General features: G+C 32.9%; 1 protein-coding gene across 1 annotated transcript in view; it reads right to left on the bottom strand.

Moving 5' to 3' along the window:
- Nucleotides 1-4,079: 4,079 nt before the first annotated feature.
- The window catches only part of lmf1 (lipase maturation factor 1), a 55,064-nt gene continuing 39,143 nt past the window's right edge, over nucleotides 4,080-20,000 (bottom strand). The window contains exons 6-11 of the mRNA XM_056470021.1: nucleotides 17,715-17,882; nucleotides 15,792-15,972; nucleotides 14,145-14,298; nucleotides 13,240-13,423; nucleotides 7,002-7,114; nucleotides 4,080-5,248 (exon numbers count right to left, since the gene is read on the bottom strand). Of these exons, the coding sequence (XP_056325996.1) occupies nucleotides 5,074-5,248; nucleotides 7,002-7,114; nucleotides 13,240-13,423; nucleotides 14,145-14,298; nucleotides 15,792-15,972; nucleotides 17,715-17,882 (975 nt within the window). The 3' untranslated portion in view covers nucleotides 4,080-5,073. The remainder of the gene's footprint in view (nucleotides 5,249-7,001; nucleotides 7,115-13,239; nucleotides 13,424-14,144; nucleotides 14,299-15,791; nucleotides 15,973-17,714; nucleotides 17,883-20,000) is intronic.

The following is a 20,000-nucleotide window of genomic DNA, read 5'->3' as shown; positions in this document are numbered from 1 at the left end:
CATAATGTATATCCAGAAAAGATTCAAACCTCTCCATGAGGATTCTATTCTATTCAATTCAATTCAATTCAATTCTATTCTATTCTATTCTATTCTATTCTATTCTATTCTATTCTATTCTATTTTTATTTAATTCTATTTTGTTGTTTTAAAGAGTAATTGTTCTTTAAATATTAAGCAATATCTTATCCATATCCTAATCAAGATCCAGAAAAGATTAAAACTTGTTCAGGAGGATTCTATTCTATTCTATTCTATTCTATTTAATTCTATTCTATTTTAATATACTTTATTCTATTCTGTTATCTCTTCAAAGAGCAATTGTTCCCAAATTCTTATCCATATACTAATCAAGATCTAGAAATTATTCAACTCTTTTTAGGAATTGCTCTCATATCTTAATGTGGATACAGGAAAGATTCAAGCCTCTACATAAGGATTCTATTCTATTCTATTGCACTGTCTTTTTGAAGAGCAATTGATCTTTACATATTGAGAAAAATATTATCCATATTCCTGATCAAGAAATCCAGAAAATATTCAAACTTCTTCAGGAGGATTCTATTCTATAATATGAAGTATTCTATTCTATTCTATTCTATTCTATTCTATTCTATTCTATTCTATTCTAGTGAGCTTTGCACGTCTGTAGATTATCCATATCCTTATCTACATTCAGAAAAGATTCAAAATTCAAGATTTAATTCTGGATTCTTTTCTATTCTATTTTATTCTATTCTATTCTTCAACAGTTGCTCTTCCACATCTTCTCCATCTATTTTCAGGAAGATCCAAGCCTCTTCAAGATTATACTATATTCTGGATTCTATTCTGTTCTATTCTTCAGTAGTTGCTCTTCTATATCTTATTTGTCTTATATCTTCATACATTTATCTACATTCAGAAAAGATTCAAGCCTGTTTAGGATTATATTCTATTCTTCTATTCTTAAATCTAGAAAGGATGCACACCACATAGAACATTTTCTTTTCTGTTCTGTTTTTAAAGAGCAGTCATTGCTATTGCGTATCATATTTCACATTCATTCAAGTCCAGAAAGGATGCAAGCCACTCCAGGACTCTATTCTATTCTATTCTATTCTATTCTATTCTATTCTATTCTATTCTATTCTATTCTATTCTATTCTATCCTGTCCTCTTCTCTTCTATTCATCTATACATTATCCATATCCTTATTTACAAGATTCAATTCTGGATTCTATTATATTATTCAGCAGTTGCTCTTCCACATCTTATATATTTATATATATTACTTATATATATATACATTCAGAAAGATTCAAGCCTCTTCAAGATTCTATGCTATTTTATTCTGGATGCTGTTCTATTATTTTCTGTTCTATTCTTTCGTAGTTACTCTTCCATATCTTATCCGTAACTTTATCTAAATTCAGAAAAGATTCAAGCCTGTATAGGACTATATTCTATTGTTCTATCCTTAAATCTAGAAAGGATGCAAGTCGCATAGAACATATTTTATTCTATGCTATTCTATTCTGCTTTTAAAAAACAGTTGTTGCTTTAGCATAACATATTCACATTCATTCAAGTCCAGAAAGGATGCACGCTACTCCAGGATTCAATGCTATTCTATGTATTCAATGAGTAGTTGTTATTCTAAATCTACCCATGATATAAGACCATATTCTATTCTATTCTATTCTATTCTATTCTATTCTATGAATATTTGTTATTCTAAACCTGATCCACGATTTAAGTGTTTTATTCTATTTAAACTGAAGTTACTCCCTTATAATTTCCATAACCTAATCCACATCCAACACAAGAGAAGAGAAAGGCTGTGCTGTTAGATCTGCTCTCTTCTCAGCCCAGATGACGTCTGTCAGCAGACTTCAATTTATGTTTCCATGCTCTCTGCATATAAAGTCTATTTTAGTTTTATGTTTACTTCTATTTTTACACCGTTATTTGCTTGCTTGTTTTATCCACTACAGTTTCTACTTCAAAGCAAACCCCATCATCATTATACAGTATAGTCCATATCTGAACGCACTGTCTGTATTTATTATCAATCTGTTGTTGTGCTTATACTTTTATCCAAGTGTATGTCTGCCGCTCTGGATTTCTGTCTTTTGAAAACCTGTTGTATTTTTGGCATCGTGGGTACATGAGACGCAGCGCAAACAAAATATTTGACCTTACAGTGAAGTGTGCATTTTTGCTTTTGACCAGCAACTCTAATAGCAAAACAAGAAAAAAATAATATCATCATCATCATCATCATCATCTTGTACCAAAGTTATAGTTGAGCTAATGTTGCACTGGTTTGAACACTCAGAGCAATAAAAATGTAATCAGATAAAAATATAAATTAATAATAACAATTAATATTCAAACGATCACAGAATAAAACATTTTACTAAAAAAAGCTCACACTTGGTTACTTGCTATTTACTATTTTAAAAAAAAATTCCTGGTAGTTTTTATAAAACACAGACACAACTGCTCATTGATTGTGTTCACCTGTGTCTTGTTTGCTTATAATAAAGTTGACACAAATGTAGCCATAGTTCTTCTTTGGTCATTCTTTAAAAAACCGTCACTATTTGCACATTGATTATGTTCATGTAACCCGGATAACCTAGGTTACTAATGAAAAGTAGAAGTGATGTATAAAAAAAGGCCAAGAAAGCAAGGAAAATGAACCCTTTAATCACTATGTATTAAAGTCATGGGCCCTTTAAGAGTCAGTGGGAGAGCAAGCGGGATGTGTCTATTTTGCTTTATAATAAATTTTTAAAAATATCACAATAACTTTGGAAAACCAATTATTGGTAAGAGTAATACTGTTAAGAACTGCTTGTTTGCTCACCTGTGTCTTGTTTGCTTTGTTTACTGTTACAAGTAACGCTCACAGCTCGTAGTTGGCTATTTTAAAAAAGAATCTGTATTGTTATATTTTTTATAAAATGGTTAATATTTGCACATTGAAAATATGTCACAAAAATTATGAAAACCAATTACTGTTAACGGTAATGCTGATAAGAACAGCTCATAGTTGGTTATTTAAAAAAAAAATCTGTACTGTTTGCTCATTGATTAAGTTCACCTGTGCCTTGTTTGCTTTATAATAAATTTAACAGCAAATATCAGAATGTAAAACCTAAAATTACTGTTAAAGAACAGATCATAGTTGGTTATTTAAAAATAATCTGAATTAATATTATTATTATTATTACTATTATTATTATTATTTGTTTATAAAATGGTTACTATTTACACATTATGTTCACCTGTGTCTTGTTTGCCTTATAATAAATTGACAAAAATATCACAATAACTTTGAAAACCAATTATTGTAGTAATTATAGAGTAATACTATTTAGACCAGCTCAGTTGGTATTTAAAAATATTTTGTATTATTATTATTAGATTTTTTACAAAATTCTTACTATTTGTTCATTGATTGTGTTCTTGTTTGCTTTATAATGAGTTTGACAAAAATATATCACAATAATTTTGGAAGCAAATTACTGTAACACTCACAGCTCGTAGTTGGTTATTTAAAAAATTTGTAGTTGTTCATCGATTATGTTCACCTGTGTCTTGTTTGCTTTATAATAAATTGACAAAAATATCACAATAACTTTGGGAACCAATTATTGTTAAAAGCAATACTGTTAAGAACTGCTTATAGTTGGTTATTTACAAAATAATCTGCATTATTATTATATTTTTATAAAATGATTACTGATTTGGTTATTGATTATGTTTACCCGTGTCTTGTTTGCATTGTAATTAATTTAACAAAAATATTCCACAATTATTTTGGAAGCAAATTACTGTTCCAAGTAACACTCACAGCCTGTAGTTGGTTATTTAAAAAAATAATTTGTATTATTGTAGCTTTTATAAAAACCGTTTAATCATTGATTATGTTCACCTGTGTCTTGTTTGTTTGGTAATAAATTGACAAAAATATTACAATAACTTTGGAAACCAATTACTGTTAAGAGTAATACTGTTAAGAACTGCTTATAGTTGGTTATTTACAAAATAATCTGTATTATTATTATATTTTTATGAAATGGTTACTATTTGCACATTGATTATGTTCACCTGTGTCTTGTTTGCTTTATAAAAAGTTGACAAAAATATCACAATAACTTTGGAAAGCAATTACCGTTAAGAGTAATGTTGTTAAGAATTGCTTATTGTTGGTTATTTAAAAATAATTCATTCATTCATTTTGGCTTGGTCCCTTTATTAAACTGGGGTCGCCACAGTGGAATGAACCGCCAACTTATGGATGCCCTTCCAGCTGCAACTCATCACTGGGAAACATCCATACATACTTATTCACACACATACACTATGGACAATTTTGCTTACCCAATTCCCCTATAGCATGTGTTTGAACTGTGAGGGACACGGAGCACCCGGAGGAAACCCACGCCAACACAGGGAGAACATGCAAACTCCACACAGAAATGCCAACTGACCCAGCCGAGGCTTGAACCAGCCACCTTCTTGCTGTGAGGCGATTGTGCTACCCAGTCTTGTTTGCTTTATAATAAATTGACAAAAATGCCACAATTATTTTGGAAACCAGTTACTTTTAAGAGTAATACTGTTAAGACCAGCTCATAGTTGGTTATTTAAAAAAATCTTTACTGTTTTCTCATTGATTATGTTCACCTGTGCCTTGTTTGCTTTATAATGAATTTGACAGCAAACATCAGAATATAAAACCAATTACTGTTAAAGAACAGATCATAGTTGTTGTATTTTGAGAAATTATCTTTTTTCTTTGCAATTATTTTAATTTTTATTCACACTTTCAAATCATTAACACTAATAAGTAACGCTTGATTGCATTCAAAATGTTAATAATAGCAGAATCAGGCTGTTTCTGTTGGCAGGCTTAAAACAGCCCTGGATTCAACACATGCTCCGATCCTCCGAGACATGAAAGAGTTGCCTCTAGAAATCTCTTATGTAAGCCGTCGTCTTTGGCACAGTTTTGTCAAAGCTGAAACAGGATGAACTTCAGTGTGTGACATACAAAAGAAGACAAACTGGACATTGGGTTTAATCGCCGCTCGGCAGAGGCCAGTTTCTGGACTGAAAGTAGTTGCGAAGGCCATCCAGGTTGACAGGGGGAAAGTAGGGTCCGATGCGCTTTCTGGCCCACCATTTCCCCTGGGCTGCACTTGCGCTGCCCGGACGGGTGAATTTATATCGAAAATGCTCTCCTCGTATCCACCTGAAAACACAAATGCATCAAATCCAGCTCAGTGCCCTCAACGCAACGCATTTCTCAGTGTATGTTTTAGCTCATTAACTTCAGAACAAACAACAAAAACAAAACATCAGAGTTCATGAGGACTGGAGAGGGTTTGCACACACATTTCACTGCAGGTTAACTGTGATGAAAGAGCCACAGGAGCTGAAGGAGTCCAAAGACATGTGGTACAGGAGAATTGGGTAGGCTAAATTATCTGTAGTGTATGAGTGTGAATGAGTGTGTATGGATGTTTCCCAGAGATGGGTTGCAGCTGGAAGGGCATCCGCTGCGTAAAACATGTGCTGGATAAGTTGCCGGTTCATTTCGCTGTGGCGACCCCAGATTAATAAAGGGACTAAGCCGAAAAGAAAATGAATGAATGAATGAATGAATGATAAACTGTTGATTGAAAATAAATTAAAGCTGGAAATGTTTTGCTGAAATGCTGAAAAAACATTATTATTATTATTATTATTATTATTATTATTATTATTATTATTATTATTATTATTATTATTAATGAAAATAAGAAATAATAAACAAAATATCCTGTAAAAGGTGAAATAAAAAGTAATAGTAATAATAACAATAATAATAATAACAATAATAATAAAAAAATAATAAAAATAACAAACGTAATTGAAAAAATTTAAAACACTGGAAATGGGAATAATAACAGTGTTAGGCAATAAAAATAAAATGTTTTAAAATAGAATATTATTATTATTATTATTATTATTATTATTATTATTGCTGATATTATTATTATGTAATATAACAACAGTGGTTTTTATTACTGCAAAAGGGGAAAATAATTGTTTGTATGTAATACAATTTAAATTTTACTATAATTTATAAAATAATAATAAGAATAATAATAATAATAATAATAATAATAATAATAATAATAATAATAATAATAATTAACTTAATTGAAAATAAATTAAAAACTGGAAATGGGAATAATATCAGTTTTACGCAAAAAAAAATTTAAGAAAATGTTTTGAAATGTATTATTATTATTATTATTATTATTATTATTATTATTATTATTATTATTATTTATAAGAAATTATAGAAACATCCTGTAAAAGGGAATAATTATTTTTTGTAGGGGAAAAAATAGTACAAATTATATCAGTGATATTTGTATACATTATAAAACTATTCATTAATAACAAATCAATAATAACAGTAATAATAATAATAGGCAAGGCAGTGGCGCAGTAGGTAGTGCTGTCGCCTCACAGCAAGAAGGTCGCTGGTTTGAGCCTCGGCTGGGTCAGTTGGTGTTTCTGTGTGGAGTTTGCATGTTCTCCCTGCGTTCGCGTGGGTTTCCTCCGGGTGCTCCGGTTTCCCCCACAGTCCAAACACATACGGTACAGGGGAACTGGGAAGGCTAAAATTGTCCGTAGTGTTTGAGTGTGAGTGAGTGTGTATGGATGTTTCCCAGAGATGGGTTGTGGCTGGAAGGGCATCCGCTGCGTAAAACGTGCTGGATAAGTTGGCGGTTCACTCCGCGGTGGCGACCCCGGATTAATAAAGGGACTAAGCCCAAAAGAATAATAATAATAATAATAATAATAATAATAATAATAATAATAATAATAATAATAATAATAATAATAATAATAAATAGATCAATAGAACAAAATAATAATGTTTCATCAGAAATGTGTAATGTAATATGCAGTTGGCCAATAACTGTACAGATGGCTGTTTTGGGCTTTACCTTGGTTTCTCTCTGTCCTGGAATGGATTGTGTGCCATTAGAGACAGTATTGTGGAGTCATTGGCCAGCAGTCGACCTGCGATATGAATAACCCACTCGCTCTGCTCATACGTCTGAAAGAAAGAGAAATAACAACACTGAAACAGACTCAATCCAGCAGAATGATTCTCTATAACAGGTGCAGAACAGCAGGAGGCTGGAGCTCCATATGAAAACAAACACAGGCTCATTGGGAAAACGTGCCCTGGTGAACATCCCTGTGAACCCAGAAATATACAGTTGAAGTCAAAATTATTAGCCGCTCAGTGATTTTGTTTTTTCCTTTTCAAGTATTTCCCAAATGATGTTGAACAGATTCAGGAAATTTTCACAGTAATTCCTATAATATTTTTTCTTCTGAAGAAAGTCTGATTTGTTTTATTTCGGCTAGAATAAAAGCAGTTCCTAATTGTTTTAAACCCATTTAAGGTCAATATTATTAGCCCCCTTCAGCAATATTAGTTTTGGATTGTCTCCAGAATAAACCACTGTTATACAATAACTTGCCTAATTACCCTAACTTTACCCTAATTACCCTAGTTAAGCCTTTAAATGTCACTTTAAGCTGAATACTAGTCAAATATCTACAAATTATATGACCAATTAGTCATGACAGCATATGTTTTTAGTTCATTGTAACTTATTAAACTAAGTTAATCATGTTCTAACTTAATTTTATAAGTTATGCAAGCTGTTTTAAGTCAGTTAACCATAATATAAGTTCAATGGACTCATAAGGTTCATTTGATTCAGCTTTAAAAACTTAAGGATTTTTTTTTACAGTGATTATGCACTGTCATTATGCCAAAGTGTACAGTGTATAATCCTGCTCTTGACTGGCGTGTTTGTCTGTTATTTCTCTAAACTGCTATGATGATTATTATAATTTAATGCTAATTAATTTTAGTTAGTTTACATTTATGTTTTTCAGTGACTGCTGCTAGTTTAGTTTAAGTTGTTCATTTATCGTGAATGTTTTTATTTATACAGTTAACGAGAATGTTGTTTGACAAAAATCTTTGTTTTATTTTTTTTAAATCACCTTAAATAGCAGCTGTTCTTTAGTTCTTATTTAGTTCATCAATTCCCCTATAGCACATGTGTTTGGACTGTGGGGGGAACCGGAGCACCCGGAGGAAACCCACACCAACACAGGGAGAACATGCAAACTCCACACAGAAACACACACTGACCCAGCTGGAACTCGAACCAGAGACCTTCTTAAGCCACCACTGCTAACCACTGAGCCACCGTGCCACATATTATTATTATTATTTATTTCAGTTACTAATAGTTCAGATTTAGGCTTTTCAGTGACTGTTGTTAGTTTATTTAAAGTTTTTCATTTATTGTGAAGTCTTTTCATATACTAAAATACAGTATGCAGTGAAATGCTTTCACAACCAATCGTGACCTTAAAATAATAGCAACTATAACAATAGTTTTTAGTCTTAGTTTACTAAAATAACCTTGTATCCTGAGGTCAGAAATAAAGGCAGCGTTGGCATCATCACCAGCGAGAGGACAACTCCAGATCTGGGTTATCAGAGACACATTCGGGAGATTGATGTGCTCCTCTGCCGACGCGGCTGAATTATTATCAGTCTTACATAAGGATTATAAATAATCTCCACGCTCTCTATTGACTGGGATTTTTGTACTGAGCTGAAATGTATCTCCTGCTGAAGAATTCATTAGGAGAAAGAGACAGCCGTGACTTCACATGCACTTGATTTAAACACACGGAGAGCAAATGCAAACACACAGAACTCAACAGAACAGACAGAAAATAGCTTATTTTGTCACCATTTATTTTGTGCTACAATTTTGGCTATTAACAAACCATTAACTAAGAACTTAAGCCTCATTAGATGTTTATTTAGTGTTGAGTTTAGGTATTGGCTAGGATTAGCGATGTAGAATAAGATCATGCAGAATGTGTGCTAATAAAGTGCTCAAATCTAAAGCATTATAAACAACCAATATCCAAGTTTTACCAATAGATTTAGTACATAATAATTTCAATTTAATAAATATAATTAAATGTAAACAATTTGTCGGCGCCAGTGGTGTAGTGGTTAGTGGGTCGCCATGAGCACTGGAGGGCATTGGTCAACCCGAGTTCGACTCGCGGTCCTATGCCGATCCTTCCCCTCTCTCTACTCCCCCTGCTTTCCTGTCAATAATCTCTACTGTCCTATACATTAAAGGTGAAAACCCAGAATAAATTAAATAAATAAAATAAATAAATAAATAAATATATTTTTTATAATAATAAATAAAAATATTTTTATATAAATATAGATTTGTATTATTTTTATTTAACTTAAATAATAATTAAAGTTGAAAATCCCGAATAAATTATAAAAAAATGTTACAAATTTAATTTAAATAATAATTCAATAATAATCAAATAATAATAATAAAATTGAATATTAATAATACAAAACAGTATTTTTTCAATCTAATCAGTAAATACAATAAAATGTGAAAAAATATGTAAAGAAAAAATTATATATTAGTATTTTTTATTTAATTAATAATAATCAAATATTCATTCATTCATTTTCTTTTTAGCTTAGTCCCTTTATTAATCTGGGGTCGCCACTGCGGAATGAACCGCCAACTTATCCAGCATTTGTTTTATGCAGCGGATGCCCTCCCAGCTGCAACCCATCACTGGAAAACACATACACACTTATTCACACACACATACACTATGGACAATTTAGCCCACCTAATTCACCTGTACCACATGTGTTTGGACTGTGGGGGGAACCGGAGGCACCCGGAGGAAACCCACACCAACACAGGGAGAACATGCAAACTCCACACAGAAACGCCAACTGACCCAGCCGAGGCTCGAACCAGTGACCTTCTTGCTGTGAGGCGACAGCACTACAATTAAATTTTAATAATAATACAAAATAGCATTTTTTCAATCTAATAAGTAAATACAATAAAATGTAAACAAAAAGGAAAAAAATATATATATTTAATATATTTATAATCATTTTTTATTTAAATTTAAACAATAATTAAATAATAATCTAATAATAATAATCAAAAATAGACTAAATTAAACTATTTAATTATTTATTTTAATAAATAATAAACTTAAAAATGTTAATAAAATATTAATTACACAATAAAAAACAGGGAGCCGCCCAATGTGACATCCTACAATGTGAACCGATCTTTTTTTAATGTTTTTCTTTGAATTGTGATACTAACACAGTTGCATCATCTTGACATCAATAAATGCACTTTACAAAAATGTCTAAAATATCCTGGTGCATTCAGGTCACTGTGCGTGTGAACAGGACTTGTTTACAGCCTTGAGTTCTGGCATTTTCTCCACTGCAGTCGCACAGACAGGTCAGAATCTCGCATCACTGCTGTCTGGCAGGTAAAGGACATTTCATGCATGCTAAAATCGCTTACCGCAGCTTTAATGCAAGTCCTCAGAAAACAGATTGTGCTAAAAGCTTCAAGGTTACAGCCTGAGGACTCAAAAACCCTTGCTTATAAGAAAGTTCCAATAAAGTTATGAAAACATAACTTCTCTAGACATTTAAAGTGTTCAGTATTTTCAGCATCAATGTTACATGACACTCAGAAAAGTGAAGTGTGCATTTTCTACACTGGCATATAACAGCAGGAACCTTCAGAATAATTGTACATTATTATGTTGTACAAACATTGGTTAGAACACTCAAACAAAGTCAATTACTGTAAAAAAATAACCTGTATTATTTTTATATCGCAAAAATATTGTTTTTTTTGGTATGTTTTAATAAAACTTACTCATTTGTTCATTGATTATGTTCACCTGTGTCTTGTTTGGTTACTCTTCATCTTGTGTTTATATGCCCTTAGTTACAGTCACAACTGTATCTCAACATTTTGCACAATTTATAAAGTTGAGCTATTGTTGCATTGGTTAAAACACTCAAACCAAACCAATAAGTGTTAAAGAAGTGTAAAAAATAATCAGTTTTATTATTATATTGTAATAATAATGTATTATTTTGGTATTTTTTAATAAAATGGTTACTCATTTGTTCGCTGATTATGTTCACCTGTGTCTTGTTTAGTTACTGTTCATCTTGTAGTTCCAATGGAGTTATGAAAACATAACTTCTCTAGACATTTACAATGTTCAGTATTTTCAGCATCAATGTTACATGACACTTGGTAAAAGCAAAAACTTAGATTTTACGGTGAAGTGTGTATTTTCTGCATCCGAATATAATAGCAAAACCTTTCTGAACAATTGTACATCATTAGTTTGTACAAATTTAAAGTTCAGCTAATGTTGCATTGGATAAAACACTCAAGCAAAGCCAATTACAGTAAAAATTATCTGTATTATTATTATATTTGTTTATAAAATGGTTACTCATTTGTTCATTGATTATGTTCACCTGTGTCTTGTTTGGTTACTCTTTATCTTGTGTTTATATGCCCTTAGTTACAGTCACAACTGTATCTCAACATTTTGCACAATTTATAAAGCTGAGCTATTGTTGCATTGGTTAAAACACTCAAACCAAACCAATAAGTGTTAAAGAAGTGTAAAAAATAATCTGTTTTATTATTATATTGTAATAATAATGTATTATTTTGGTATTTTTTAACAAAATGGTTACTCATTTGTTCGCTGATTATGTTCACCTGTGTCTTGTTTAGTTACTGTTCATCTTGTAGTTCCAATGGATTTATGAAAACATAACTTCTCTAGACATTTACAATGTTCAGTATTTTCAGCATCAACGTTACATGACACTTGAAAAAAAGCAAAAACTTGGGTTTTACGGTGAAGTGTGTATTTTCTGCATCCGCATATAATAGCAAAACCTTTCTGAACAATTGTACATCATTAGTTTGTACAAATTTTAAAGTTGAGCTAATGTTGCATTGGTTAAAACACTCAAACAAAGCCAATTACTGTTAAAACTTATCTGTATTATTATTATATTGCAATAATAATCTGTATTATTTTTGTATTTGTTTATAAAATGGTTACTCGTTTGTTCATTGATTATGTTCACCTGTGTCTTGTTTGGTTACTCTTCATCTTGTGTTTATATGCCCTCAGTTGCAATTATAGTTGATTTAAAATTTATTTGACCTAAAAAAAAAATCACTATATTTTATAAATAACCTTTGCTTCTAAGAAAACAAACAAAAATTCTCTGTAGATATTTAAAATGTCCAGTATTTTTAGCATTATGGTTACATGACACTCGGCAAAAGCAAAACCTTTTGACTTTATAGTAAAGTTTTTATAGGGAGGTCAAAGTTGAGCTAATGTTTCATAGGTTAGAACACTCAAATAAAGCCAATTACTGTTAAAATAATCTGTATTATTTTTATATTTGTTTATAAAACGGTTACTCATTTGTCCGTTGATTATGTTCACCTGTGTCTTGTTTGGTTACTCTTCATCTGGTGTTTATATGCCCTCAGTGTTTATATGCCCTCCGTTACCGTTACAATAGTTTATAAAAGAATTTGCCATACAGAAAATCACAATCTTTTATAAATAATCCCGTAACACTTTAGTTTAGCTCACAATTCATCCTATTTACTACTGGCTTATTACCTGCCTTTTATTAAGATAGTAACTGGTCATTAGTAGTTATTAATTATGATCTTATTCTGCCTCCCTAAATACCTAAACCCAACTTCAACTTTACCATTATTAAACAGCTAAAATTAGTCATTAAGCTAGTTGTCTTAATTAATAGTTTGTTAATACCGTGAATTGTGACCTAACCTAAAGTCTTACCGATAACTAGGCCCACAAGGAATCTGCAAGCGCAGAAATCCACAGATTTTTATCCCATCATTGAGTCTTTGTATTTACTCGTGTAAATGTGTGTAAATTTATATTTATTCAGTTTTTAAACTCATTTCACTACTTTTATTGTGATATAATAATAGTAATATTAAAATGTTCATATGATTTATTTACAATACAGTTAGTAAAGTCATATCTTTTGTCTTTCAGTAGATATATTACATAAGAGACTTGCTTTGTTTACCAAATAAGTGGATCTAAATCTTGTGTAAAGTCTTGTGAAAAAGTTTGTGCGCCCTATAAATATGAACTAATATTACCATAGGGTGCCCAAACTTTTTCACAAGAGTGTGCATGCATGAAAAACGTGATTTGCTGGTGATTTCTTTTAACCTGGAAAGCGGCGAACCACATGAGCCAGTCGAGTCTGTAGTGATAGGGTGAAATAAGGCACGGCCTCCTGTCCAGAGCTCCTGGTTTACAGATAAACTCATATTCCTCCCAGACCACATCTTCTGCGGTGTGATTGAGGCTCAGCGTGCCCTGAAAAACCACCTCCGTCCGCTCTTTAGTGATGCTGAGAAACAGAAAATACAGGAGAAATAGAGATTTAGATGTGCAGCGAATCTGCCATCTGCTGGATGCTGAGGAGTCTGCTTTTGGAATGGATGATATGAGCAAAAATTAATGTATATTTCTCTCATTTCTTGGCTGAATTAGCGATATATAGTGCATTTAAATCTTTTATTTAAATCTTTTCAAGTTTTTTTAACGCAGAGAAGATTTTTCAACACATTTAATAATAAATATAATATTTTCTAATAGCTAATAAGTCTTTGCCATGATGACAGTACATAATATCTGACTAGAAATTCTTCAAGATACTAGTATTCAGCTTAAAGTGACATTTAAAGGCTTAACTAGGGTAATTAGGGTAAAGTTAGAGTAATTAGGCAAGACATATATAACAGTGGTTTGTTCTGGAGATAATCCAAAACTAATATTGCTGAAGGGGGCTAATAATATTGACCTTAAAATGGCTTTAAAACAATTAAGAACTGCTTTTATTCTAGCCGAAATAAAACAAATAAGACTTTCTCCAGAAGAAAAAATATTATAGGAAATACTGTGAAAAATTCCTGAATCTGTTCAACATCATTAATATTTGAAATATTGAAATATTTGGTCTAATAATTTTGACTTCAACCATATATATTGCATTATTGAATATCAGCACATGTCTTGTGTGTTTATGTTTGTAAGTATGTGTGACTCTGTGAGAGATGTGGATTAATTACCTGCCGAAAGCTCCGTATGTGTTGACGATGCGCAGGGGTTCAAATGAGGTGTTCATCATCTGTCTGGAGCTCAGCAGATTCATCAGCACCGGGATGCTCAGATACGCAATCAGGACACCCAGAGACACGTTCAGCACACGCCGGACCAGCATACCTGACACACACACACATATCACATATATATATATATATATATATATATATATATATATATATATATATATATATATATATTGTCCTGTAGACTATCGAGAAAAAATATAGCTTAAAGGGGCTAATGATGTGTATATATATATATATATAAGTATATATATATACACAATTGAAGACTCCAGGGTTGAAACTGAAATAACAAATTAAAATTAGTATTAATTATTATTAAACTTAATTATTTCATGATAATTGAAGCTGCTGATTGAAAAGGTGGAGAGGCTTTAAGTTAATATTTTTAAGACATAATGTGATAATAAACTGTTTTATATGCTCATTTATTACTCCTAGAATCAGAAGGTCCACAATTGACCATATTTGGATCGGTTATGAATATTAATGAGCACATTGGACAGTTTTGTCAGTTTTCAGTATTTTTCTGGACATTTTCTGGACTATCCATGGAGAAAGAGAGCGCTCCCAGACTTCATCTAAAATGTCTTCATTTGTGTTCAGAAGACGAACAAATGTCTCAGGATATTGAAACAACATGTGATTATTAAGGTCCTTTAAAGGGGTAGTTCACTTTCACTTTTTACTTTAAGTGTAAAAAACATAACATACTCTACCTGACAAAAGTCTTGTTGTGATTCCAGTTGTAAGAGCAACAAATAATACCTAGATATCAGTCAAGTTTGGTGAATGAGAAATCATGGTTTGGGGTTACATTCAGTATGGGGGCATGCGAGAGATCTGCAGAGTGGATGAACAACATCAACAACCTGAGATATCAAGACATTTGTGCTGCCCATTACATTACAAACCACAGGAGAGGGACAATTCTCCAGCAGGATAGCGCTCCTCATACTTCAGCCTCCACATCAAAGCTCCTGAAAGCAAAGAAGGTCAAGGTGCTCCAGGATTGGCCAGCCCAGTCACCAGACATAAACATTATTGAGCACGTTTGGGGTAAAATGAAGGAGGAGGCGTTGAAGATGAACACAAAGAGTCTTGATGAACTCTGGGAGTCCTGCAAGAAGGCTTTCTTTGCCATTCCAGATGACTTTATTAATCAGTGATTTGAGTCATTGCAGAGATGTATGGATGCAGTCCTCCAAGCTCATAATGGAGTCAGACACAATATTCATTCTGTTTCCACTGCAGCATGAGCACATATTCTATACTGGACATTATTGAAGCTTCAGTGACCAGACTTTAGTCTAAGCAGAGTCAGACCTTACTGTCCTAATGAAATCATTCATAATCAAGGCATGATCATATTTTATTTTGGTCAAATAAGCGTCATCTAGAAGCCTTTGCCTTTCATATAAGACACTTCTGATACCAAATGATCAACTAGAAGTCGAGTTATTATTTGCTGTTCCTAAAACTTGGATAGACAAGACTTTAGTCAGGTAGTGTAGTCCTTTTAAAAGCTCTGGAGAAGCCAAACAGTCCAACATTATTCTGAATTGATGAAAAACTCTTATAAAAGACCTTTAGTAGGAGGTGTTTTGAGTCCTTCAGCTTCTTCTGTCTGGATCTTCAGTAAAGTCTGTCTGGCGTTTCCAGACCGGCGGAACAGAAAAGCCAAAGCAGAATCATCGAAACAGGCCAGACTGGGAACTATAGTCAACCAGTTCAGAAAACTCAGATTTCCACTTATGATCAGAACAACCTGTTAGAAAACACACAGCAGATCAGTGCATTAAAGGAGCAGTTCACCCCAAAATCAACATTCACTGTTTTCTGTCTGTACGGATCATGCACTATTTTACAGGGTTTCTAAAGAAATGCAATAGCTTAGATTTAAAGAGATTATTTTATCATTTATTCACACTCAAGTGGTTGTAGACTTTTATGAATTTCTTTTTTTTTTTGTTAAACACAAAGGAAGATACTGTGAAGAATGTTGGGGGAAAAAAGCAGCCATCGACATCCATAGTAGGAATAAAACATAATATGGAAGTCAATTGTGTGTTTTTTTGTTTAACAGGGACAGTACACTTGACACTGTTATATAGAGACAACCAATGCCATGTGCGTGAGGCATATATCATTAAAGTAGTTTGCAGCCCTTGTCCCTGGTTAGGCATTGGATTGGATTGGATTGGATTGCGTTGCGTTGCATAAATAAAATAAAATAAAATAAAATAAAATAAAATAAAATAAAATAAAATAAAATAAAATAAAATAAAATAAAATAAATAAAATAAAATAAAATAAAATAAAATAAAATAAAATAAAATAAAATAAAATAAAATAAAATAAAATAAAAATAAATAAATAAATAATAATAAAAAATAAATAACAAAATAAAAATCAAAATAATAACTCATAAAATAAAAGAGTTAAATAATAAATAAACAACAAAATAAAAATAAAACAATAACTCAAAATAAATATAAAATAATAACTCATAAAATAAATATAAAATAATAACTCATAAAATAAAATAGTTAATAATAAACAATAAAATAAAATAATAACTCATAAAATAAATATAAAATAATAACTCATAAAATAAAATAGTTAACAATAAACAATAAAATAAAATAATAACTTATAAAATAAAATAAAATAAATATAAATATAAAATAACAACTCATAAAATAAAATAAACAAAATAAAAATAAAATAACTCATAAAATAAAATAAAAGTTACAAAAAATAAATAATTAACGGAATAAAAATAATAACTACGTAAATAATAATATATGTATACATAGATAATTGAGAATTCACATGTTAAATATAAATGGTGTCCGAATTTTTTGATTTTTTGGGTGAGCTATCCCTTTAATCTCTTGTTAAAAGTTGCAAAACGACCTCTTCATTTACTCTTCCCTCATGTGGATTTAAACCTTTAGGAGTTTCCTTCTCCTGTTAAACACTAAAGAAGACATTTTTAAAAATGCTGAAGCTGGAACCCATTGACTTCCATATTAGGAAAAAAATACTATGAAAGTCAATGGGTGCCAGCAACCAACATTCTTCAAAATATCTTCTTTTGTGTTTAACAAAGAAATTCACACAGATTTGAATGTAAGTGAATGTAATTAAACGATGGCAGATTTTCCATTTGTGGGTGAACTGTCCCTTCAATAAGACTTCTGCTGCTCATTTTTGTGGCTCCACAAGAGGGCAACAGAACTCCGAGAGAAAGTGCTGTGAAATTATCTACTAATAAAGGGACAGTTCACTATTTACATGATGTAAAACACGTCTCAGATGTCTCTAGAGTGTGAGTGTGTGAAGTTTCAGCTCAAAATAGCACACAAATAATGTTCTCCAGCTCTCTGAAACTGACCCTTTCAGGCTTTGATCCTAATTGTGGTGTTTTGGTGACTGTCGCTTTAAATGCAAATAAGAATGCACTCTTTTCCGAAGAGGGCGGAGCTAGGATGTTTCTGAACTCACCTGGAAGAGGATCTGCAGAGCGCCGTTGATCATGCACATCCGGCGGCCCATGAATGTGAAGAAAGGCACGATGAGTTCGATAAAGTGATTGCTGAGAGTCTCGAAGCGGTGAATCCACCAGGGCGAGCGGTGCATGTAGTAGGACATGGGGTTCGGGACCGGCTGTGTCTGATGAACACACACACACAGAGAGAAAGAGACAGAGTTAATGTGGAGAGTTTATCACCGGGGGTGTCCAAACTACGGGCCGCAGATGGCCCGCGAGGCTTTTTATAAATATTAACAGAATCTGGCCCGCTATACAAAAATGGCCCGCTATTCAATAAATAACCACCGGGTGTCGCTATCACATGCCTTCAATTAGGCAGCAGTTCCTGTTATGAAGTAAAACAAACCGAACAAACTGAAGGAAACATAATTAATAACCACGTTTTGGCAGGCCATAGACTGATTTCACACGGCCGCCATTTTTAAAAGCGAAATCGAGGCTGCGGTGGGAAGAAACCCGGAAGTATCGTTGGGAGTTACATTGGAACGTTGTGTAGCTTGCTGTATATCTTATCAGCGAAGAGAAAGTGACACAAATTTATCATTTCACCACCTTCCGAGTGACCCGAAGGTCCGTTCTGAATGAATGGTGAAAATAAAAAGGGATATCAGAGCTCATTTTCAGCTAAGTTAAGGGAAACGGCACTAGTTAGCTAACGTTTTCTTTCCCAAACACACGTTTTAGACGCCATTTATCAAACGCGAGTTAATGAACTGATTCTTTCACTATATTAGACTTGTCACGATACTGAATTAAAAGAAAAACCATCAATTTCCCGCTAACATTTAAGGCACTGTTCTTAAAACAGCGCTGATTTGCCATTGTGTTCACGTGATCAACAGAATAGCTCGTGATTGGCCGAGAAGGTCATCAGTTCACCCTCCGCTGTTTCCCGAGTACAAACACAGACGAGCCGAGCGATCTGCTTGATGACTCGACTGATCTTCATGGCTGCTTCGCGCTCGCGTCTCCGTGTATCTGTGTTTGCACTGGGTGAAGGGCGGTAAACTGAGTGCAAACACAGATACACGGAGACTGGAACGCGAAGCAGCCGTGAAGATCAGTCGAGTCATCTGCGCTCAGCGGCGCTTCAATGTTAACTCAGCGGGAAATAGATGGTTTTAAAACTTCAGTACCGGGATAACACTATTACAGACAACACGAGGGTGTGCTACAGTGTTTTATCGCTCACTGGGTAACATAGACTGAAGGAGGGAAGCGTCCCCATGGTGTTTACCTGCTGCCATGACCTGAAGCCTAGGAGGACACTTGATCATATTACTCTTAAAGAGCTTGTGATGTTGTTTGATGCTAAATTGCTTTTAATTTTCTAAATTAAACGTACTGAATGATATTTAAGTGATGTTTACACCAGCTCTGCATTTTGAAATCTCGGCAACAGCTGGAGGTGCGTACTCCACAGCATGTTACTGTAACGTGTACAGTCCTTGTCCTATACTTCCGGGTTTCTTCCCACCGCAGCCTCGCTTTGGTTCTTTAAAATGGCGGCCGCGTGAAATAAGCGTATGGCACAACCAAGAAAAAGGAAAATCAACAGTGAGAGCAGGAAATTTCAGTCACGTTGGTGTAGAGAATATTTCTTCACAGAGGTCAGCGGGATATGTGTCTGTTCAATTTGACAGGGATCAGTTACAGTAATGAAGGAATATAATATTATAAGACATTATAAAACAAAACATCAGGCCTTCAGCTCTTACACTTGTGCCGAATGAGATCATGAAGTAAAACAATTAGCAGCTGCGCTATCAGCTCAACAACAGCAGTTATTTCATGCTAATCAAGTGCAGGAAAACTCTACGCTGGCTAGTTATGAGGAAGCTCAGCTAATCGCACAGCACAGGAAACCCTTCACTGAAGGAGAATTTATATAGGAGTGTGTGATGAGTGTTGCACTGTAATTTGCCCAGAGAAGATTCAAGATTTTAAAAACATAAGTCTTTCTAGAAACACAGCTGGACGATGAATTAAAATAATTCTATAACACACAATGTCTGAAAAAAATCCCATAATGCCCTAAAAAGCTTGTATAATTAAGCTTTATTGGACGCAAGTAAAACGTAAATGTATAGCATTTTGTCCCAGTAAAAGCGTGACTCCTGAATGCTGCTTTAAGAGTCCCCGAGCTCAAACCCTCGGTGGAGTTTAAAGATTATAGAGCCAATATTGAGCTCAGTTGTTGCAGCAAATGAGCCGGAGTGAAGAAAATAATGTGTCTG

Source organism: Danio aesculapii, chromosome 12, assembly GCF_903798145.1.
Source record: "Danio aesculapii chromosome 12, fDanAes4.1, whole genome shotgun sequence".
NCBI classification, from domain to species: Eukaryota; Metazoa; Chordata; class Actinopteri; order Cypriniformes; family Danionidae; genus Danio; species Danio aesculapii.
This window is presented reverse-complemented; position numbering and strand designations above follow the sequence as displayed.